Consider the following 22,700-nt stretch of genomic DNA (forward strand, 5'->3'; position numbering starts at 1 on the left):
GTCTCAGCCCTTAGGCCACATCACAGGTGTCCCCAGCAAGCAGCCTGGAGCCCCTGGAAATGCCTGTTTTCAACATACCTTCTTCCTTGAGCCCACCTTTACATGTCCCATGTGTCTTCCAGTGGTCTGTGCCCAGGGCTTGCAGGCAAAGGACAAGACGGGATCTAGTGACCCCTATGTCACCGTCCAGGTCGGGAAGACCAAGAAACGGACGAAGACCATCTACGGGAACCTGAACCCTGTGTGGGAGGAGAACTTCCATTTGTAAGTGCCTGCCTGGGCCCCCTGTGTCCCATGCAGAGCTCCCTACCGGGGCAGCCCAAGGGGACGCCAGTACCAGCCCCAGCCAGCTGCTTGACCTTCGTTCCCGCCTCCCCCCTGCAGTGAATGTCACAACTCCTCAGATCGAATCAAGGTACGAGTCTGGGACGAAGACGATGATATCAAATCCCGCGTGAAACAACGGTTCAAGAGAGAGTCTGACGACTTCCTGGGGCAGACAATCATCGAGGTGCGGACGCTCAGTGGCGAGATGGACGTGTGGTACAACCTGGGTGAGCAAGGGGAGGGGCCTGCAGGAGGCAGGGAGGGGGCTCCAGGGAGCCAACCAAAGTGGGGAACCCAGTTGGAGGGGAGAGACACCGTGTCAGAAGGAGTCAGTCCAGGAGCCCAATCTGATGGAGGAGGCAGGGTCTGTGGGCCCCAATCTGGTGAAGGAGGCAGACTCTGTGAGCCCAATCTGATGGCGACAGGAAGCACCCCAGGTTGAGAGGGTGAACAGAAGAACCTAGCCCAGTGGTCGGCAAACTCATTAGTCAACAGAGCCAAATATCAACAGTACAGCGATTGAAATTTCTTTTGAGAGCCAAATTTTTTAAACTTCTTCTAATGCCACTTCTTCAAAATAGACTCGCCCAGGCCGTGGTATTTTGTGGAAGAGCCACACTCAAGGGGCCAAAGAGCCGCCTGTGGCTCGCGAGCCGCAGTTTGCCGACCATGGACCTAGGAAGTTCTTAGTTTGGTTTGAGGGTGTGGGAGGGACAGAATCTCTGTATTCCAGTCTCATGGGGGACACAGGAAATAAGGCCTGGGGATCCTGGTCTGAGGAGAGAGGCACAGACCAAAGAATCCAACCTGAGAAGGAAGATGGAACTTTAAAAATCCAATGTAAGAGAGGAGGTATAGTTTGGGCATCCTAATCTGAGAAGTGAGCTACAGACCCAAGAACCCCATCTAAGAAGATGAGTAGAATCTATGAGCCCAATCTGGTGGGGGGTGCAGGGTCTGTGAGCTCAGTCTGGAAGTGTAGGAAGAACCCACTCAGAGAGGAGTGAGCAGAGCCGAGGAACTTAGTTTGGTTGGAAGAAATCTAGATACCCTATTCTGATGGAGAGTCAGGAAGCAAGACTTGGGGATCCTAGTCTGAGGAGAGAGGCACAGACCCAGGAACCCTGTATGACAAGATGACTAGACTTTGGGAAGCTTGATCTGATTGGGAACGCAGACCCTGGGAGCTCAGTCTGGGGGAGGAGCAGTGCTTAGGGCTCCTAGTTTAAAGAGGGAGATGCAGACCAGGAATTTAATCGGAGTAAAGAAGCATTGTCTGGGATCCTAGCTTGAAGAGAGAGACAGGGTCTAAGGAATTCTAGTCTAATGGGAGAGACACGAGTCTAGAGAGTCAATCTGAGGAGAGACGCTCAGGCCTTAATTTCAGGGAGTCTGGGAGCGCAATAGTCATGCATACATTAAAATAGCCCAGGGATAGCCCTGGCCAGGTTTGGCTCAGTTGGATAGAGTGTCAGCCTTCGGACTAAAGAGCCATGGATTCAATTCTGGTCAAGGGCATGTAACTCAGTTGCAGGCTCAATCCCCAGCCCGGAGCTCATTCAGGAAGCAACCAATCGATGTGTCTTTCTCACATCGATGTTTCTCTCTCTCTCTCTGTCTCTCTTCCACTCTCTCAGAAAATCAATGGAAAAATATCTTCGGGTGAGGATTAACTAACTAACTAACTAACTAAATAAATAAATAAATAAATAAATAAATACTTTCTCTAGATTGGGAGGTTCTGACACTACCATCCCTTTCTGCCCTGCAGACAAGCGGACTGACAAATCTGCTGTGTCAGGTGCCATCCGGCTACACATCAGTGTGGAGATCAAAGGGGAGGAGAAGGTGGCCCCCTACCATGTTCAGTATACTTGTCTGCATGAGGTGAGGCCCGCTGCTCCACCCTGCCTTCAAAGCTCACTGCGATCTTCCACATTACCTCCACTCGCCACTTCTGCCGGCCCAGCTCCTCCCTCCTTCCTCCTTCCACACGCCCCTGGGCTTCTGAGGCTGTCCCCCATGCCATTCTCTGCCTGGAAAACTCTTTCCCATCCATCAAGGTCAGCTTCAGGGTCCCCTTCTCTAGGAAGCCCTTTCTGACCTCCCGGCAGGCTCTCACTACCCAGCTCCAGGTCTTCCATCTGTCCCATCCTTGAACCTCAAAGTTGGGCTGTTTGGGTCTGCGTCTATCTCTTCCAGCTGCCTGGGTATAATTTAATTTGTTGTATGAATAAATGATTAAATAGATGAATGAGTGATGAATGGATAAAAAAATGGAGGGATGAGTGGATGTGTGTGTGATTGAACTATTGGAAGTATAGATTAATGGATGGGTGAATTTGGGGGTAGTTGGATAGATGAATGGGTAACTAGATGGATGGACAGATAGATGATGGATGTATGTATAAATTGATGGGGGACAGATGATTGAATGGGTAGGTGGATGAATTATTGGATGGACAGATTAAGTTGTATGTAGCAGATGGGATAGATGGGTGTGTGGTTGAATTATTAGGAGGTAGAATAGATGAATTTAAGGGGTATTTGGAGAGGTGGGTAGATGGACGAGTAGGTAGATGGGTGAATGAATGGAAGGAAGGGTGGGTGGATGGATGGATGTTTTAACTATTGAAAGTATAGAGGTATAATGAGAGAATTTTGGAGTAGTTAGACAATGGGTGGGTGAATAGATGCATCAACAGATGGATGAGAGATGGATGGGTGGATTGATGGTTGATTGAGTAGAAGGGTGAATTGTTAGATGGACTGATTAAGTTGTGAGTAAATGTGGATGGGATGGATGGATGTGTGGTTGAATTATTAGAAGAGTGAATTAGTGGATGGGTGAATTTGGAGATAGTTAAGTGGATAGGTGGGTGGGTGAGTGGGTAGATGGACAGGTAGACAGATGGGTGAGTGAATATATAGGTGGATAGATGGATTATTGGAAGAATGGATGAGGGACAGGTGAAATTTTTGGTAGCTGGATGGGTGAAAGAGTAGATGAATGAGTTAATGAATAAACAAATGGATAGATAATGTAAAATGCCCTACACCTGCCCCCTTGTGCCCCCTTGCACTCTCTGACTCCTTCTCTTGTGTTGGCAGAACCTGTTCCACTTCGTAACTGACATGCAGAACAACGGGGTCGTGAAGATCCCGGATGCCAAGGGTGACGATGCCTGGAAGGTTTACTATGATGAGACAGCTCAGGAGATTGTGGATGAATTTGCCATGCGCTATGGCGTCGAGTCCATCTACCAAGCCATGACGTGAGGCTGTAGGCTGGGGTGGGCATCAGGGTGAGGTGCAGAAAACTGAGGGGGCGGTCACCAAGTGGGTACTGGCAGATCTGGGATGGAAGGCGTTCACAGGAAAAGGAGTGGAGAGGAAGTGGGTATGGTAGGTGTAATATAATTCCCCTGGAGGTTAGGAAAGGGCCAGTGCTGGGGACTGCAGTGACAGGGATGAGAGCTGGAGTTAGAGGCAGACATAGGGCAACTCGGAGAGGAGACAGAGAAACTCAAAGGACAGAATCAGGCAGAGGGAAAGGGAATGGTTGTGGGGGGCGCTGGAAGGAGTCACTCACAATGCTGTCTTGGAGGCATTCTAGGTGGGGCCCAGCCTGTCCTGGCTGGACACCAGGCCCAGTGCTTCCCATTCCCTTCCACCAGCCACTTTGCCTGCCTCTCCTCCAAGTACATGTGTCCTGGGGTGCCTGCTGTCATGAGCACCCTGCTCGCCAACATCAATGCCTATTATGCGCATACCACCGCCTCCACCAACGTGTCTGCCTCTGACCGCTTCGCAGCCTCCAACTTCGGGGTCAGTCCCAGGGCCTGGGGGATGAGGGAGAACCCACACCTGTGCTGGTGAAACCCTATTCAACTCCCCGATTTCCAATTTGGACTTGATTTGCTGTGTGTACCAGCCACGTCTCTCTGAGCCTCGGTTTACCCTTCTGTAGAATGGAAGCAGATGTTATAAGGGTTCAGTTCAATGGTGGATGGGATGCCCTTCCTGTAAGCCCTCAGCCAATATGGTAGCCACCTTTCACTGCTACACTTGATGCCCAAGTCCCGGCTTCCATCTAGTCTCCTCCTCTTCTGCTTTCCCAGAAAGAGCGCTTTGTGAAGCTCCTGGACCAACTGCATAATTCCCTGCGAATTGACCTCTCCATGTATCGGGTGAGAGATGCATGCACGATGACTTGCTTACCCCCATACACATGTGTGCCCAGGAGGGACAGCTTCTAGCAGGCGTGCACATGGGAGGACCCATCTCAACATGCAGAATGTGTTCCTCTAACAAGTGTACACCTATGTGAGCAGCACCTTCCCAACCAACTTGGTGCATCCAAGAAGACCTCCCAGTTACGTCAAGGTGTTCTCATTGACCCCCAACTCACTTCCTGAAACTTCGGGGCTCTTGTATCTCCCCTAGAACACTGTCTCCTATCCTCTCCTAACTTTCTTCCATAACCTCTCCTCTCTTCTCCCTTCCAACAGAATAACTTCCCAGCCAGCAGCCCAGAGAGACTCCAGGACCTCAAATCCACTGTGGACCTTCTCACCAGCATCACTTTCTTTCGGATGAAGGTAGGAAAGGGAACCCAGTCCCATTACCTCTCCAAGAAGGACTCTCTAGGACTCTTAGGTCCTAAACAAGCAGCATTTCTCCTGGAGAGCAGTGCCCTTTCTCAGTGCCGCTCTTTTTTCATGTTGGTACGATGTTTCCTTAAACCCAGGATCACTTGTAGCCACTTCCTGGGCAACTCTTGTCCCAGTTTTACCCACCCATGCCCTCTCCATCCCTCTAGGTGCAAGAGCTCCAGAGCCCGCCCCGAGCCAGCCAGGTTGTGAAGGATTGTGTGAAAGCCTGCCTCAACTCTACTTATGAGTACATCTTCAATAACTGTCATGAACTCTACAGTCGGGAGTACCAGACAGACCCTGTAAGGACTCCAAATGAGGCAGAAAGGAATTGTAGACACCCACCAGACCCTGGCCTAAGTCCCAGATCTGTTCCTTCCCAAGTGATTTAACTGTTCTGAGCCTCAATATTTTCCTCTGTAAAATTAGGTCATTAACCAACATCTCAGGATTGAGGATGAGATACAAGCTTTAGATAAAATTTAGTTACATGCTTAGTACCGGTATACAATAAGTGTTCAATAAATTTGGTTTTAGTTAAACTTTTAAAAAATATATATATTTTATTGATTTTTTTTTACAGAGAGGAAGGGAGAAGGATAGAGAGTTAGAAACATCAATGAGAGAGAAACATTGATCAGCTGCCTCCTGCACGCCCCGCACTGGGGATGTGCCCACAACCAAGGTACATGCCCTTGACTGGAATCGAACTGGGACCCTTCAGTCCGCAGGCCGACGCTCTGAGCCAAATCGGTTAGGGCGGTTTTAGTTAAACTTACTTGAGTTGACGTAATACAGTATGCCTGGAATTGAATTACTGCTCAATAAATGTTGAGTTGATTAAATTTTTTTAATGATTTTTAATTGATTTTTTTTTAGAGAGAGAGGAAGGGAGAGGGAGAGAAAGAGAGAAACATCAATGCGAGAGCGAAACATCGATTGGTTGCCTCTTGCATGACCCCTACTGGGGATTGAGCTTGCAACCAGGCACATGTCCTACCCAGGAATTGAACCAGCAACCTTTCAGTGCACAAGACGACAACCAACTGAATCACGCTAGCCAGGGCGAGTTGAATTGATTTTTTTTTCAGTAGAGTTCAGTTTTGGTCATTTCAACTTAATTTATTTGAGATCTTTCAACATGTGTTTATCTACACATATAATGTCCCAGGCTATCAGAAGGAAAAGATGTATAAATTATAAATTTAAAACCCAGGGTGATTAGCCTCAGGTGGCCCCTCCCTCAGCTTGTGTTTCTGACAGGAAGTAACCACATAAGCCGAATTCAGTTCAATTTTATTTCCATCTGTTCATTTACATTCATTTTACTTGAGTTGAAATCAAATTGCTCTCAATTGAATTGAGTTGAGGTAAAGTGGATTAAATTGAGTTTAGTTCAACCATAATCAGTTTAGTTCCATTTATTTCTATCTGGTTGACTTAAGTTAAAATTGCTCTTGGCTAATTAGTGAGCAGCACTGAGTTGGATTGAGTTTAATTTAATTGAAGAAAAGTTTATTCATTTTCATTCAGTTGAATTGAGTTGAAGTTGTTCTCGACTGGGTTGAGTCCGAATGAGCTGGTTGTTGGATTAGGTACAGTTGAGTTCAATTGAATTGGGTTCAGTTGGGCTCATTTCAGTTGAGTTGAGTTACATTCGTTTCCATTGATTGACTAAAGTTAGATTGAGTTAGCCTGAGCATGTTAGGTTGAGTTGGATTGGGTTGACTTGGGTTAGGTTGGGTTGGGTTGAATGTAGATCAGTTTATGTCCATTATTTTTATGTAGGCTGGTGTTGATCTTGGAGAAATTGATTAGGCTAAATTCAATTCACTTTATTGGAGTTAAATTCCATCCAGTTAAGTTTAATGTTACTCTATAAAGTGTAATTGGCCCAAGTTCAGTTCCACTGAATTAACTCTGAGAACTGCCATCTGCTAAGCTAAGTGGGTATGATTTATATTCACTTCAGTTCCATTTGGTTTAGTGGGCTTGAGTTTGTTCAGCTAAATTCAGGTCCATTCTGTTTTATGAGCTGGGTCTAATTAAGCTTCATTAAGCTGAATAGATATAAGCTCTGCTTGAGCCAGTTTACGAGTTCAGTCCCTTCCCATGCTGACCTCCCACCTGAACCACACACATGTTAATGGGGCCCATTCATCAGCAACCTTCTGCACCTCAATAATGAACTGACTGAAGCCCCAGTCCCTGGACCCCTTGGAGCCAACATCTCCACTGCCCCATCCAGGCCAAGAAGGGGGAAGTTCCCCCAGAGGAACAGGGCCCCAGCATCAAGAACCTCGACTTCTGGTCCAAGCTGATCACTCTCATAGTATCCATCATCGAAGAAGACAAGAATTCCTACACTCCCTGCCTCAACCAGTGAGTTGTGTGTCTATATAGTTAATTATCTGAAGGTTATTGTGTATGTGTGTGCACAATTTTGTGTCTAGTGCACAATCTTGTCTAACTATACATAAAATGTTGTACATGTGGGGGAAATTGGAGGTGGGGTTATGTCTAGATGAAATATGGCATAATTTGCAAACATAAACATAAAATTGTGTGTATGTACACAATTACTGGTGTAATCAGACATGTATTTTATATGTATTGATTTGTGTGAATAACTGTGTACATATGTATATAATTTTGTGTGTGTGTGTGTGTGTGTGTGTGTGTGTAGATTCATAAGTAACAATAGATAGTGTTCTAGTATTTACTGTGTGCAAAATACTCTTCTGAATTTTTTACATTTAAATTGCATTATCTCTTACATGTGTGGATGAACTTTTGTGTGTAGTTGTGGTCTGTGGGTGTATATGTGAATTGACTTCAATATACAATATTGTGTATTATGTGTGACTGTGTGCAGTTTTGGTTTGTGGATTTATATGTCTGTAGAATTTTCATCTCTTGTAGTTTAAAGAGCTATTGTGTTTTATTTCTCCCTGAGGTGGATGCTAGAGGGGCCCCTAACTCTGAGGTGCCCTGATCTCTTGGTTACTTAGATATGGAGTTAAGATCAGGGACATTGGATGGATGGATGGATGGATGGATGGATGGATGGATGGATGGATGAATAGATGGGTGAATGGATGAATAGGTAGGTTGATGGAAGAATGGGTGGGTGGATAAAAAGGATGGATGGATGGATGGATGGATGGATGGATGGATGGATGGATGGATGGATGGATGATTGGATGGAGGGAGGAATGGATGGATGGATGGATGGATGGATGGATGGATGGATGGATGGATGGATGAATAGATGGGTGAATGGATGAATAAATAGGTTGATGGAAGAATGGGTGGGTGGATAAAAAGGATGGATGGATGGATGGATGGATGGATGGATGGATGGATGGATGGGGAATGAAGGGAGAAATGGATGGATGGATGGATGGATGGATGGATGGATAGGTGAATGAATAGATAGATTTAGATTGGTGGAAGGATGGGTGCGTGGATAAAGGAATTGATGTATGTGTAGATGGATGGATAGATGGATGATTGGATGGAGGGAGGGATGGATGGATGGATGGATGGATGGATGGATGGATGGATGGGGAATGAAGGGAGAAATGGATGGATGGATGAATAGAGAGATGAGTGGGTAAATGGATGGGTATATGGATGGATAAAGGGGTAAATTAATATATGGGGGGATATGTGGGTAGAGGCTCAGGAGAAGAAGGACCTCAATGCAGAGTCACTCAGCAAGTTGGTGACTGTGAGGGAACTTGAATACAGATCCTTCTGCCTGTACGGCACAACTATTTGACTAGGAAGGCCTAAGTAGCCTATGCCATCTGGCTCCTAGCTGTCAAGTTTTCATACTTCCATGACTTTTATCAGGTTTCCCCAGGAGCTGAATGTGGGTAAAATCAGTGCTGAAGTGATGTGGAACCTGTTTGCCCAGGACATGAAGTATGCCATGGAGGGTGAGTCCCCCACGCCATGTCTCCCAACCTGGCTTGAGCAGACAGCTGTGTCTTCTCCAAGACTGTGAGTGCCCTGTACCTTCATGCCTGAGCTCGAATATCAATGATGGCCAGTGTGGGCACTGCCAAGACAGAGGGTGGCAGATACTCCTGGCTGAGCCACCCCCCTTATTCCCTGCTCCAGAGCATGACAAGCATCGCTTGTGCAAGAGCGCCGACTACATGAACCTCCACTTCAAGGTCAAGTGGCTCTACAATGAGTATGTGACAGAGCTTCCTGCTTTTAAGGACCGAGTGCCAGAGTACCCTGCGTAAGCCCCCTGCCCAGAACCCAAATCAGAACTATAGTGCTGACACTACCCTGAGGCCCAAAGAGGAAGGCTCACCTACTCAGGGTTCCCTGGGCATCAAGGGCACAGGTGGGGCTCAAATCCAGGGTTCTCCATTCTTAGCCATTGGCCTATGGACTCCTATAGCCAAACACTTAATAATCATAAGTACCAGGAACTGTGCTAAGCAGTCCCACATGTCTTTTCTCATTTAATCCTTTCAACAATTCTATGAGATGGGAACATCATAGTTTTTATATTGTGGATGAAGAAATAGAGGGTTAAATGCTGAAGGATTTTAAATGCTGACATCCAGTAAGTGATGGAGTCCAGATTTGAACCTGGAATGTCTGGCTCACAAGCTGTGATAGAGAGTGGGCTGGTAGCCACCATTTACCGAGGACCTGCTATATACTATTTTGGGATCTCAGAGAGTAAATCTACTTACCCCTGGGCAGTTTATCAACCAGGATTCACACAAGTCTGGGCTTTGCTCTGACAGTGGTCACTTGGTTCATTTCATGGGTGAAGTAGCCAAGGCCGGGTAGGGGAGGGGAGCAGAGAGTGACCACCCAAGACCACAGGGTGAGTTCAAGCAGAGGGTTATGGAGACAAGAGATGGAAGGACCCCATCCCAACTCTCCATTCCAGGTGGTTTGAACCCTTCGTCATCCAGTGGCTGGATGAGAATGAGGAGGTGTCCCGAGATTTCCTACATGGAGCCCTGGAGCGAGACAAGAAGGATGGGGTGAGAAGGCTAACCCACCACCAAGCTCCCAATCTCCCCACCGTGGATTCACTCCCTCCCAGGTCCATTGAGATACAATTTGGGGACAAAAACTACCCTTGGGATGAGGCCAGTCTCTGAAGGGTACCCGCAACCTTTGTCTTGTTCATGGTGTTTAAATTATTTTGTTCACTCAACAGATGAATATGAGTTTATCAAGCCTGACCCCACCCACCCACTCAGTGGCCTCTGTGTCTGGCTCTAAGTCAACCTCACATACTATCCATCTCACCCCAAGGCAGTTGGTCTCTGGGTCTCCTTGTGGAGAGTAGAGGAGGGTTGAGCTATGGGGACTGTCTGACTCTGACCACTCTCCTCTTTCCTGGCCTCCCTTACCCTGCAGTTCCAGCAGACCTCAGAGCATGCCCTGTTCTCCTGCTCCGTGGTGGATGTCTTCTCCCAGCTTAACCAGAGCTTTGAGATCATCAAAAAGCTCGAGTGCCCTGACCCCCAGATTGTGGGGCACTACATGAGGCGGTTTGCCAAGGTGCGGGAGTGTGGGTGGGGTTGGGGTCCAGGTGGGGGATAGGGTCAAGATTGGAGTGAAGTTGAGGTTGGGAATGGGGTCAGGATCAGGGTTGGGGTTGAGGTCGGGATTGAGGTCAAAATTGGGGTTGATGCTCTAGCCGGTTTGGCTCAGTGGATAGAGCATCGGCTTGCGGACTGAAGGGTCCCAGGTTCGATTCCCGGTCTAGGGCATGTACCTTGGTTGCGGGCACATCCCCAGTAGGGAGTGTGCAGGAGGCAGCTGATGGATGTTTCTCTCTCATCGATGTTTCTAACTCTCTATCCCTCTCCCTTCCTCTCTGTAAAAAATCAATAAAATATATTTTAAAAAATTGGGGTTGGTGATATTGGGATTGAAGTTGGGGTTGAGGTCTATGGAAAAAACAACCGAACCACTGTGTTCTAGTAGGTCATGCCATAGAGGTTGGAGTTGTGGTTGGGGACAGGGTTTGGGTTGAGGTTGAGGTTAGAGTTTGTGATGTTATTGAGATTGGAGTTGTTAGAATTTGAGGTTAGGGTTTGAGTTGAGATTGGATTGATGATGTCATTGAGATTGGAGTTGAGGTTGGGATTAGGATTTGGGGTGAGGTTGAAGTTGATGGATGGATGGATGGATGGATGGATGAGTAGGTGGATGGGGATTGAGTTTGAGGTAAAAGTTGGTATTGGTTATATCATTGGGATTGAGGTTGGGGTTGAGGTCAATATTGGGGTTAGTTCTTCCATAAAGGTTAGAGTTGTGTTGGGGACAGAGTTTGAGTTGAGGTTAGGGTTTAGGGCAGGGTTGTAGTTAAAGTTGGAGTTGAGTTTGGAGCTGGGATTAAGGTTGGGATGGGGTTGAGGTTGGGGTCAGGTTTAAAATTACTGTTGGGATTGCTTTGGTATCATTAAAATGTTGGGGTTTATAGAGAATTTGAGTGGGACCTAGGGTGAGTTTGGAGGTTGACGACATTGGTCTGGGGTTAGGTTCAATTGGATTTTCTTTAAGCTGGGTTGAAGTTGGGGAATGCAGGTAGGAACTGAGATTTGGTTTAGGTTTAGGATCAAGTTCATGCTTGTGGATGGGGCTGGGTATTTTAACAATTAGATGGTTATCGCTCTGAAAAATAGCTGAGTCTACATAAAACAATCACCTTCTTGTGGTGGTGTCCCCCTTTATTGTGATGGTTATCCTGGGTGGAGAATTCACCCAGCCCAGTGGTCCATCTTAGGTGCTAAAGTGGGTTTGAGGTTACCCCTCATCTCACAGGTGGCTCTTGATGGGCCCACCCAGCCCCAGCCCCTCCTCTTAACCACTCTCTATGTCCTATCCAGACCATCAGTAATGTGCTCCTCCAGTATGCGGACATCATCATCAAGGACTTCGCCTCCTACTGCTCCAAGGAGAAGGAGAAAGTGGTGACCTGCGGGGACCCTTGTCCTCCTTCCTAACCCAATTCTGCACCCCCAGAGTTCCATCCTTCCCTGGGTTCTGAGACCTGTGTCTGCTTGTGTGTCCAGCTGTGTGTATCTGACTGTGTGTGTTTGGGGGGATCTGGAGGTGAGGGGACACGCCTTTAGTGTGTTATTGCAAATGAAGCCTTCAGGGCGTATGTATGTGAGCATGCAAAGCTTTGGTCCCATGTAGGAGAACATGGTATATGACAAGAACACCCCTTCCTGCTACTCTTAGAGGCCCATCCCACTTGCTTAGGTCCTCCTTCCCTCTGCCAGTCCTCAGAGACCACCCTCCTCAACACTCCCAGGAACCTGGTCCCAAATACTGTCTTCCATTCTTAGATGACCTTGTGGGACCCCAGGTTTCTCCAGACCCAGACGCTGAAACCATCCAGGATCCCTGGTGGTGGGTGAGGGAGACTCTGGGGAGGGGTCCTGATCCCTGACTGCCTGCTTTGTTCCCATCCTCAGCCCTGCATCCTCATGAACAACACTCAGCAGCTGCGAGTTCAGCTAGAGAAGATGTTTGAAGCCATGGGAGGGAAAGAGGTGAGGTGGGACCAGGTGGGGTGATGCCCCCTATCCCTATGGGCCCCAAAGCTCATATCTGATGAATTCCAGCTCAGCCAGTCCCTCAAACCCAAGCAAGTGGCTTCACTGCCTGTGTCTCAGTTTCCTCTCGAGCCCCTTGCGGTCCCTTTCCCTGGGTTGGGTGGGAAAATGCCCCAGATACGTGGCTGCTCTGTAAACTTGACCTGATGGATGGCCCTTCCCCTTCCTCAGCTGGATGCGGAGGCCAGCGACATCTTGAAAGAGCTCCAGGTGAAACTCAACAACGTCTTGGATGAGCTCAGCCGGGTGTTTGCTACCAGGTGGGGGTACCTCCAAGGCTGGGAGCAGGGAGGGGGGCAGCCCCAGACCTAAGCCTGGGGCATACAGAGACTCAGCAGATGTAGTGGGGAAGACCTCAGACTTGGAGTTAGATGAAGTTGAGTTCAATCATGGCTTCACTGCTTACTAGCTGTGTGGCCTTGGGTGAGTCACTTAACTTCTCTGAGCCTGAGTTTATTCATCTGCAAAGGGGGGATGATGATAACAATAGTACATGAGTAGGACTGTGTGATGAAATAAACAACACGGGTAAATGTCATAGCCTGGTGCCCGATCCTGCTATTATTAATGCTGCCCCCCACCCCTCAGGTATATACCATGGCTCCCTGATGCTGATGATAAAAGGTCACGGTCCACAGATCACTACTGATGGCCTCATCCAGTCCTTCCTCCAGAGGCCAGGAGTCTGGTCTGAGCTTCTCCCTTTTATGCCCCCAGCTTCCAGCCTCACATTGAGGAGTGTGTCAAACAGATGGGCGACATCCTTAGCCAGGTGAAGGGCACGGGCAACGTGCCAGCCAGTGCCTGCAGCAGCGTGGCCCAAGATGCTGACAATGTGCTGCAGCCCATCATGGACCTACTGGACAGCAAGTGAGCCATGTCTGGTGGCCTCTGAGCCCAGAGGCTGGCCTGGAGAGAACAAGTGGGCAGCTTGCTGGGTGGTGTTTGAATGGTCAGGAGGTGTGTGCGTGGAGGCAATGAAGGGATGGAAAGATGTGTGGGTACATGATTGGAAGAAATGGTGAGTAAATATTTGAATAGATAGATGAATGATGGTTGGGTGGAAAGACATAAGGGTTGGGCAGGTGGGTAGATTAAGAGATAAATGCTAAAAGACTAGATGGAGGATAGATGAATGAAAGAATGGATGGATGGACAAATGGGTAAATGAATGGATGAATGGATGGATAGTTGGGTAAGTATTTGGATGGATGAATAACTGGATGGGTTGATGAGCATAAAGATAAATGGAGGAAGTGTACATGGGAGGATGGATGTAAGGAAGGAGGGAGAGAGGGAAAAAGGAAGAATGGCTGATGGATAGTTGGATGTATGAAAGGAAAGAACGGGGGGAGGGAAGAAGAAAGGACGGAAGGAAGGAAAAAGAGATGGAAGTAGCACGAAAGAAAGTTGGGGGAGGGATGGTTGGGTGGACGGGGGTCAGTTGCTGGATGAATAATGGTAAATTGCCCTCTCCTTCAGCCCTCAAATATCCAATCATGAATTCTTTGTTGTTTTCCCTCCTAAGTCTATCCTCTTCCTGCCATTCAATCCCCCTTCCTATCGAGCATGGCCCCAGCCCTCTCACAGTCCCTGTTCTCCATACAGCCTTCTAATCCAGTTTATCGCCACTCTGTTTTTTTCAAACAGTAATGTCTTTGTCTCTCTCTCTCTCTCTCTTAAATACTCCATGGCTCCCCACTGCCTTCATGCTAAGGCCCAGGCCTTCCTTCCAGACTTTGAGGCCCCCTTCCTGCCTGGCCCCTGCTGAGCTGTCCCGCCACCTTTTGCCCTTCACACGTATCACGTATTGTAGCTCCACCAGACCACCCAAGTCCTTGTACAGGCTCTGTACAGGGATGCTTTCCCACCTTGCCCGAATGTTGAAGGGAAGGGCCTGGTTCTCCAGGTCAGGGCCAGCTGGGCCCTCTCTCAGATCTACCCCTCACCCCCAGCCTGACTCTCTTTGCCAAAATCTGCGAGAAGACGGTGCTGAAGAGGGTACTGAAGGAGCTGTGGAAGCTGGTCATGAACACCATGGAGAAGACCATTGTCCTGCCACCCCTCACTGACCAGACGGTGAGGCCCACAAGGGTCAGAAGGGATGCCTGGGCCATCTTCCCTGTGGGGGCCCAGAGAGCTTGGTGCCAAAAGCATTGAGGTTCAGAGGTTGTCCGGGCACAAATGTCATCCAAGGGTTGTAGAAGCCACCAGAGGCAAATGAGGCCAAAGATCAGAGAGGTTACACAGGGGTCAAAAGTCATAAAAGGGTCAAAGAGGTCAAGTAGAATCAAATGACATTAAGGGATTTAGAGGTCACATGAATCAAGAGGTCGTTCAGAAGTCAGAGATCACCCAGAAAACAGGTCACCTTGGGGCTCAAGGCCACCCATGGGGCACAGAAGTCATAGGGGTCAGTGGGATTATCAGAGGCCCTTGGGGGATTCAATCAAGAGACAAGGAAGGGAGACACCATGGAGTTCAAAAATCAGAGAGGAACAGAACAAAGGCTCTCTCAGAGGTTAGACAGTGGTCATCAAGAGCATAAGGTCAGAGATGTCAAGCAGAGAGCAGGACTGTGCCTCTGGGGCCCTTTTGGGAACAGCTCAGAGACAGTGATCCCCAGGGATCAGGCTGTCGGGTGGGAGTGGGAGTACCATGATATCTGTGGAGGGGTGTGGATGGGCATGGGTCCTTCTGGGGAGGCATTGAGGGCCTGGATAGTCTTGGTATGTGTATCGATGGCTCAACACAGAGTGGGAGGGCACTCCTGGGTAAGCGTGGACAGCTTGGGGAGGGTGGTGGGGTCCCCCCAAGAGGCAACGATGGTGTAGGAGGCTCAGACCTACCTCGGCCAGCCCCGCCTCCTTCAGGCTGGACTGGGGCATGGGGTTCACCCCTCAGTGCCCTCTCCACCCTCTCCCTGGGCTTCGGGGAGACTCATGGTGACTTATTCCCCCCTCCCTACCACCTGGCCCCCATCATGGCTGACAGATGATCGTAAGTAGAGGCCCTTCTGTCCGTCTGTCTGTCCGTCCGCTCTGTGTCTGGACTCGGCCCACCGCGTGGCTGCAGCCCCCCCCACCCAGTGCCCCCTCCTCACCCACTGCCTCCCCTCCACTGTCCCACCTCCTGCCTAGATGTGCCTGTGTCTGTCTGGGTTGGGGTGTGGGGAGGAGGCGGGGCCTGGAGGGAGGGAGGCCACGCCCACCACCTTGCCCCATTATAAATATGGAGGCAGTGCCTTTAAGTTTCCCAAACCCCAAACCTTCATGTCTGCCCTAGACCTTTAGTTGTGATATCCCCCATTCCATGATCAGATGCCATTAAGGTATCTGAGTATCTCCCAGATGCTAGGAGGTTCAAAGTCAACACAGCCCTTCCGACCTCCCCTTTGGGCTCACCACTCAGGACCCTACTCAGCTACTGAGCGCAGGCCCTCCACCACTCCTTCCCAGCCCACTCCCGCTGCACATACAGACATACACAAATCCCAGACACACACCCAAGCACCCAGGTGGAGACGGCATTGTGACCTTGGTGTCAGACAGACTTAGTGTCAAATCTCGCCCCCCCCCCTCTCTCTCTCTCTGTCTCTCTCTCTCTGTCTCTCTCTCTCTCTCTCTCTCTCTCTCTCTCTCTTTCTGATCTTGGAAAGTCACTTCACCTCCCAACCTCCGTTTCTGTATCTGAAAAACCAGTTAATTGTAGCAACTGTCGGAGTGTTTTTGTCAGAACCAAATGGGATGATGGTCATCTCGCCTGGCCAGTGTGGCTCAGTGGTTGAGCATCGATCCATGAACCAGGAGGTCACGGTTTGATTCCTGGTTGGCGCACCTTCCCAGATTTGGGGCTCCATCCCCAGTGGGGGGCATGCAGGAGGCAGCCCATCAATGATTCTCTCTCATCATGGATGTTTCTATCCCTCTCTCCCTCTTCCTCTCTTTGAAATCACTAAAAACATATTTAAAAAATAAATGAAGTGCTCATCTCCATGTCTAGTGGCGGCAGGGCTCACTGAATTAGACCTTATATTGTTGTTTTTGTGGTGAGGGGAGTATTGGACACGTACCAGGGCAGAAATCAGTAAAACCACTTCAGATTCCCACCCTTGGTGAGAAAGACCAGGCTGTTACAGTATTTAATCTTGTCAGAAGTTCACAAGAGCTCATCTTATTTCTTTTTAAAAAAATATATATTTTATTAATTTTTTTTACAGAGAAGAAGGGAGAGGGATAGAGAGTTAGAAATATCCATCTGCTGCCTCCTGCACACCTCCTACTGGGGATGTGCCCACAACCAAGGTACATGCCCTTGACCAGAATCGAACCTGGGACCCTTCAGTCCGCAGGCCGATGCTCTATCCACTGAGCCAAACCGGTTAGAGCTCATCTTATTTCTTGGTGGCTTCAGCGTGTCTTTGGCCGTAACCACGGATAATGCCCTTGTGGGCGGGGAGCTAAGGGAATTTCCGTTTGTTGGGGATTCCCTGTATGCCAGACCTCTGAGCTGCGGTGTCAGCTCACTTCATGACAACCTTTTGAGCAAGGTGGATATTATGATTCCCATTTTGCAGATGAGAGAAGCTGAGGAGGAGTCACTTACTCAAGGCCACAGAGTAAATAGATGCCAGAGTCAGGATTCAAGTTCAGGTCTGTCTGAATAGGAAGCCTTTTTGCTTTCCTGTTAACCCAGGAACCAAAGCCTCATCTACACAATACACGTAAATGGATTGCATTTTGGCAGCTGCCTCTCTCCTTTCTCCCTGGCTCTGTATTTCTGCTTCTCCCTCGCTCTTTCCTGTCTTTCTGGCTCTCTCACACATTGAAGAATTGGTCATTAAGACACAAGCACATCCCCTTGCAATCCAGTCACCAGCCCCCTGGGCAGTGCAGATAGCCCTCCCCCCGCCCCCATAACTACATGTGTGATCGTCCCGGGCTCCCGCCCCCTGTGGCTTGCCAGGTTGATCACCCTGTGGCATTGTCTCTGCAGGGCACCCTCTTGAGAAAACATGGCAAGGGATTAGAAAAGGTAATGAGGGCCTCGCTGGTGCTGAGGTCCTGAGCCCTGGTGTCTGGGCGTGTGTGTGCATGTCTGTGTCTCTGTGCCTGGGCAGGAAGGTCCCCGGGGGGTCACGAGTTGAGGAGGTGAGGGTCCTAACCACGTCCCACAAAACCAGAATTCGGAAAGGAGGTGCTTCTCCTCCAGGGACGTGGCTTGCAATGTGTGGGTCCGTGTGAGCTAATGTGTGCACATGCAGTTCCCACCCTTTCGCAGCGGCACCCGAAGGGTTTATCCCGCCCTGGGCTCAGACACTGACCCACTGCCATGGATTGAGACGTTTTTGTGTTTTTTTTTCATGTAGCTGTTTTTGTTCTAATTGTTGTTTGTTGTAAAGAGATGGGAGCTGTAGCAAGACGTGAACAGTTGCCCTTGCTGTGCACTCATGCCGGAGCTCTCACACCTGTGTGCACACAACTGGGGTCTCCACTTTACGAACACAGATGGGAGGACTTTCCCACTCACTCATGCAGCCCTTTAGGGGACACAGTCAATGTGCCAGGCACTGTACACATGTGTGTACACTCTTGGGGAGGGTGTGGGTTTATGCGTGTGATTGTGTGCACACGTGCAAGTGTTTAGGCGTGGACTTGTATATGTTAGCCTGTGAGTTCTGCATGTGTATGTATTTGTATGTCAATCTGGATGTGTGTGTACATAAGCTTTCTACACGCTCATGACTGTGCCTGGGTGTGTGTCTGTACGTTGCGTGAACTTGTGCTACCTGTTAGCGCTTTTCTTGTAGAGTCAGGCCTGCCGAGGTAAGGTCTTGGAAGTTGGGGAACAACAGACCTGGAGCTCTGTCTCTCTTTCCTTCCCCTTCCCAAGGTGCCCCACCTGGGGCAGGCTGACTGTGGGACGGGGCATCTGTCCCAGGTGACGGGCTGATTCCAGGCTCCTGGCGTGGCAGTCCGGGAGCCTGGCCCCAGCCCACACTGGGGGACAGGGGAAGTGCCTAGCTGGGGAGGGGGCTCAGCATTAGACCCAGGACCTGGGGGGAACGTGTGGGCTGGAGGGCGGGACCATGCTTTGAGAGGGCAGGGAAGTCCCACTGACTATCCTCCCAGCCGACACCTGAACTCTGACCTCCGCCTGATTCTCTTCACAGGGCAGGGTGAAACTGCCAAGCCACTCAGATGTAAGACTGACCTCTCACTGTCTGTCTGGCTCCCCCTCCCCCACCCCACCCCGTGCCTCCTTCCACCCCTGTGGTCCTTGCCCTCCAGTGGCATTCTGTGAACCTGTCTGTTGGTCTCTTCTTCCTCTGTCTGTCTGGCTTGCTTGTGAGGGGTGGGGGTGGGGGTGGGGGCGGGCCGCAGGCAGGGCGGAGGGGGTATCCAGGGAAGCTGAGGCCCCAGCAGCTGGGCTCCTGAGTAACTGTGCCTCGTTACAGCCTCGGGGAGTCACAGCCCAGGAACAGGAAGCGTAGGGACAGCCAGGATGATGATAGCACTAGTAGTGCCGGGATAACCGGCTCCCATGGGTCAGCTGGTAGATTGTCCATGCAATTCCAAATCTCCCAGCTATAAATGGCTCCCTCCCTGCCCAACCCCACCCGGGACCCCCAGACCACCCCAGGACCAAGTAATGCAGGACTCCTTATTTCATTGGTACTCAGCCCCACACTGTCACCCAAGAGGGTGCCCCTATTAGCCAGGGGAGGAAACTGAGGCCCAGAAAGTGTCTGGGACACACCTCAAGTCACCCAGCACGGTGACAGAGGAGCCAGGACATGGGACTTCCAGGCCTGGACCCTGTCTTCCCCAGCACTGCCCGTGACCTTGAAACCAAGTGCTAGTAACAGTAAAAACTGAACAAAGACACTTAGTTCCAGCTAAACCTTGAAGTGGATATGATTTCCTTCATCCGGATGGCAAAACTGAGACTCAGAGAGGTTAAGTGACTTGCCCAGAGCCACACAGCAGAGCTGGGATTTGAATCCAGGCCCACTCAGCTTGTTGGAACTATAACCAGGACACTATCTTGCTTGAGAGGGGAGAAGGGGGGAGGTTATATTGAGATGTGTGTTGGGAGGATTCTTCCTTTAAAAGGTCAGACTAAACCCCCTCCCCCCCACTGCAGATTACTGGGGAACTCCTCCCACAGAGCGAATGGTCCTGCAGGGAGTGAGGGTTTCACTAGAGCCCATCCCACGGTTTCCTCCAGACCCTCGGACTTTGGGCTAGCAAGGCCCACCCAGACCCACAAACATCATCCAGGCCCCCCCACCCCTCCACCCACTGCCCCTTGCAGCCTGCTCTCTCATTTTCCTTCTCTGAACCACAAACCCAGGGTCATGGTGGAGGTGATAGCATCCCCACAAAACTGGAATTTCTGGGGACAAAGTCACCACCACCTCCTCAGCACTTCTTGGGGGGGGGGGGGGGGGTCCCAGACCTCTGTCTCTGCGACACAACCATTGCCCTGCCAGAGCCTTTGGACAAGAACCAAGAAGACTCCAGGGCTAGGGTGTCAGCAGGGGCTTGGGGACTGGGCTGGAGGACCCCCACCCTGACTTGGCTGTGTCTCTTGTTATCTGCAGGGAACCCAGATGATCTTCAATGCGGCCAAGGAGCTGGGTCAACTGTCTAAACTCAAGGTGAGGCCAGGAGGGAGGGGAGGAGGTCAGGGTTGGGGGATTCCTTGGGAGGAGTCCCAGAATAGTGACCCGCTTTGTAGGTTCAAGGGACAGGAACCCTGCTCAGATGGGCTTAAGCACAATTTTTTTTTTTGCGCTGGTGTATTGGAAAGGTACAGCTTGGTCAAGAGTATAAATCATTTACTCAACAAATATTTACAGAGCGCCTGCTGTGTGCCGGGCACACAGTGATGAAAAAGCAGACCCGCTATCCAGCTCCTCAGAATTTTGCAGGGATTAGTACCATAGACAGGCGGATCCCTAATGTGGGCCTGCTCCGCCCACCTGGCCCCTCTCTCTGTCCTTCCAGGACCACATGGTACGAGAGGAAGCCAAGAGCTTGACCCCAAAGCAGTGTGCAGTCGTTGAGCTGGCCCTGGACACCATCAAGGTGAGAGGCCCCACCCCTGCCCATCTGGTGGGGCAGGCGGAGGGTGTGGCAGGTGTGGACAGATTCAAACCCACCTTCATTCATTCCATTTATGAACACTCCCTGATGACCCTCTGGCAAGGCCCTGAGGATCCCCAGACTGGGGGTTGGGGGGCAGACAGTTGGATACAAACATCTTTAGTCCTGTGGTCAGGGTGCTGTAGAGGGAAGAATGGGAGCTGGGGTAGCCTAGGACAGTGGTCGGCAAACTCATTAGTCAACAGAGCGGCAAACCGCGGCTCGCGAGCCGCGTGTGGCTGGCGAGCCACAGTTTGCCGACCACTGGCCTAGGGAGAGAGCAGCAAGGACTTTCTAGAAGAAAACATGTGGGAGGTGGGTTTTGAGGAATGCGTAGGAGTTCACAAGGCAAAGCAAACAACGTTCTAGGCAGGGGCCCAGCCCATGCAAGAGCATGGAGTCCTGAAAGAGGCTGTGGTCCACATGGAATGAAAACTACTCTGAAAACCATGTTTTGCTAAAATGGAGTTGGCAACATATTAAAGAGGTGCGGTCAAGGAAGGCTTCTTGAAACCTTAATCAAAGAAAAACAAGGAGCCAGATAAGATGCAGGGCCAGGGTGTGGAGAGGACCTCACCACCAGAGATCATAGTAAGTGCAAAGGCCCTGAGGCAGGCATGTTCTAGGGAAGACAATGGAGCGAAGTCAAGGAGGTTGCAGGGTTGAAGCCAATGGGCCTGGGAAGGGCCTGGAGGCATGAGTGTTATTCTGAGGGTGCGGGGAGCCCACTGGCAGGGTGGGGGCAGGAGTGGAGGTGGGGGAGTAGGGGCACCAGACTTGCGTGGAGGCCCCGGGTTCATCCAGTGCATCATTGCAGAGGGCAGAGGGGTGGAGGAGGGCAGGGGGGGAGGGCCCGCTAGGAGGAGCCAGGAGGGGTGCCTCTGGCCTCACCTCCCCACCCTGTGCCCACAGCAATACTTCCACGCGGGCGGTGTGGGCCTCAAGAAGACCTTCTTGGAGAAGAGCCCGGACCTGCAGTCCCTGCGCTATGCCCTGTCCCTCTACACGCAGGCCACCGACCTGCTCATTAAGACCTTCGTGCAGACGCAGGCTGCCCAGGGTAAGGGGCAGCAGCCCAGCCACGAGCTGCCATTGGCTCATCTCCTGTGACGTCAGGAGCGCGTTAGCAGATCCCTGGCGCTTGTGAACTGCTTGGTCCTGGGCCAAGGAGTAATTCTCAGTTTGTGGGGAAATCGATGGACGTCCTAGAGCCAGAAGTGATTGAAAGCTCTGGGGCGGGACCTCTTTGACGGCTAGGACCCAGGTGATTGACAGATTCTAGGGGCGCGCGACCTGAGGCGTGGTTGACCGCTGTGGTGGGCGGACCTCTGTGACTGGGGGGCGGGGCGGGGCGGGGGAGGGACTAAGGAGCGATTGACAGCTCTGGCATGGGCGGGACTTGTGCCATCATGTGGCCAATGAGTGGTTGGCAGCTCCAGGGGAATGCCCTCTGGAGGAGAGGTTGAAGGCTCCTGGGAAGGGAAGGACGTCTGCAAGGTCTGGGCTAAGGAATGATTGACAATCCCAGGGATGGGAGGGACCCCAACCTTGAGGGGGGGTGGGGAGAGGAAGTTCCCATTTCTCAAATTCTTTCTAACCTTGCTTCAGTCTCCTGTCCCTCTCTGAGCTCACACACCACGGCTCGGGTTGGGGGACAGGACTCCAGGGTCCTAGTCCCCCTCCCCAGGGACCCGCCCCTTTTCAAAATTGGCTCTAAGAGTACAAACAAGGGTGAGAAGTTGGGTCACTGACCCGGCTGGATTCCGGCAGTGGGGGCGGGGGGGGGGGGAGGCTGGAGCGGGGGAGCAGGCCCTGCGCCCCCCGGAGGGGGCCCCTTCCCCCACCCCAGTCAGCCCAGGGCGCTCCCCGGGCGTCAGGCCTCTGCGCTCAGCTTCGTGCCCAGTCCACGCTGCTGCTTTTAGTGTCCCCGGTGTCCCCCGGAGTGGGAGGCT

At 50.7% G+C, this 22,700-nt stretch overlaps 1 protein-coding gene across 1 annotated transcript in view; it reads left to right on the forward strand.

The window, feature by feature from the left end:
• Positions 1 to 22,700, forward strand: part of UNC13A (unc-13 homolog A) — a gene marked incomplete at both ends in the record, with an annotated part of 54,531 nt that overhangs the window by 25,831 nt on the left and 6,000 nt on the right. Inside the window, 23 exons of the mRNA XM_079772741.1 lie at positions 123 to 264; positions 385 to 554; positions 2,099 to 2,214; positions 3,439 to 3,602; positions 4,005 to 4,155; positions 4,449 to 4,517; positions 4,839 to 4,928; positions 5,150 to 5,284; positions 7,231 to 7,364; positions 8,841 to 8,926; positions 9,111 to 9,237; positions 9,907 to 10,003; positions 10,386 to 10,529; positions 11,864 to 11,947; positions 12,458 to 12,535; positions 12,770 to 12,858; positions 13,316 to 13,468; positions 14,554 to 14,677; positions 17,594 to 17,632; positions 18,771 to 18,800; positions 20,205 to 20,261; positions 20,611 to 20,691; positions 21,661 to 21,808. Coding sequence (XP_079628867.1) covers positions 123 to 264; positions 385 to 554; positions 2,099 to 2,214; positions 3,439 to 3,602; positions 4,005 to 4,155; positions 4,449 to 4,517; positions 4,839 to 4,928; positions 5,150 to 5,284; positions 7,231 to 7,364; positions 8,841 to 8,926; positions 9,111 to 9,237; positions 9,907 to 10,003; positions 10,386 to 10,529; positions 11,864 to 11,947; positions 12,458 to 12,535; positions 12,770 to 12,858; positions 13,316 to 13,468; positions 14,554 to 14,677; positions 17,594 to 17,632; positions 18,771 to 18,800; positions 20,205 to 20,261; positions 20,611 to 20,691; positions 21,661 to 21,808 — 2,508 coding nt within the window. The remainder of the gene's footprint in view (positions 1 to 122; positions 265 to 384; positions 555 to 2,098; positions 2,215 to 3,438; positions 3,603 to 4,004; positions 4,156 to 4,448; positions 4,518 to 4,838; positions 4,929 to 5,149; positions 5,285 to 7,230; positions 7,365 to 8,840; positions 8,927 to 9,110; positions 9,238 to 9,906; positions 10,004 to 10,385; positions 10,530 to 11,863; positions 11,948 to 12,457; positions 12,536 to 12,769; positions 12,859 to 13,315; positions 13,469 to 14,553; positions 14,678 to 17,593; positions 17,633 to 18,770; positions 18,801 to 20,204; positions 20,262 to 20,610; positions 20,692 to 21,660; positions 21,809 to 22,700) is intronic.

Source organism: Cnephaeus nilssonii, assembly GCF_951640355.1.
Source record: "Cnephaeus nilssonii genome assembly, chromosome: 5".
Classification (NCBI taxonomy): Eukaryota; Metazoa; Chordata; class Mammalia; order Chiroptera; family Vespertilionidae; genus Cnephaeus; species Cnephaeus nilssonii.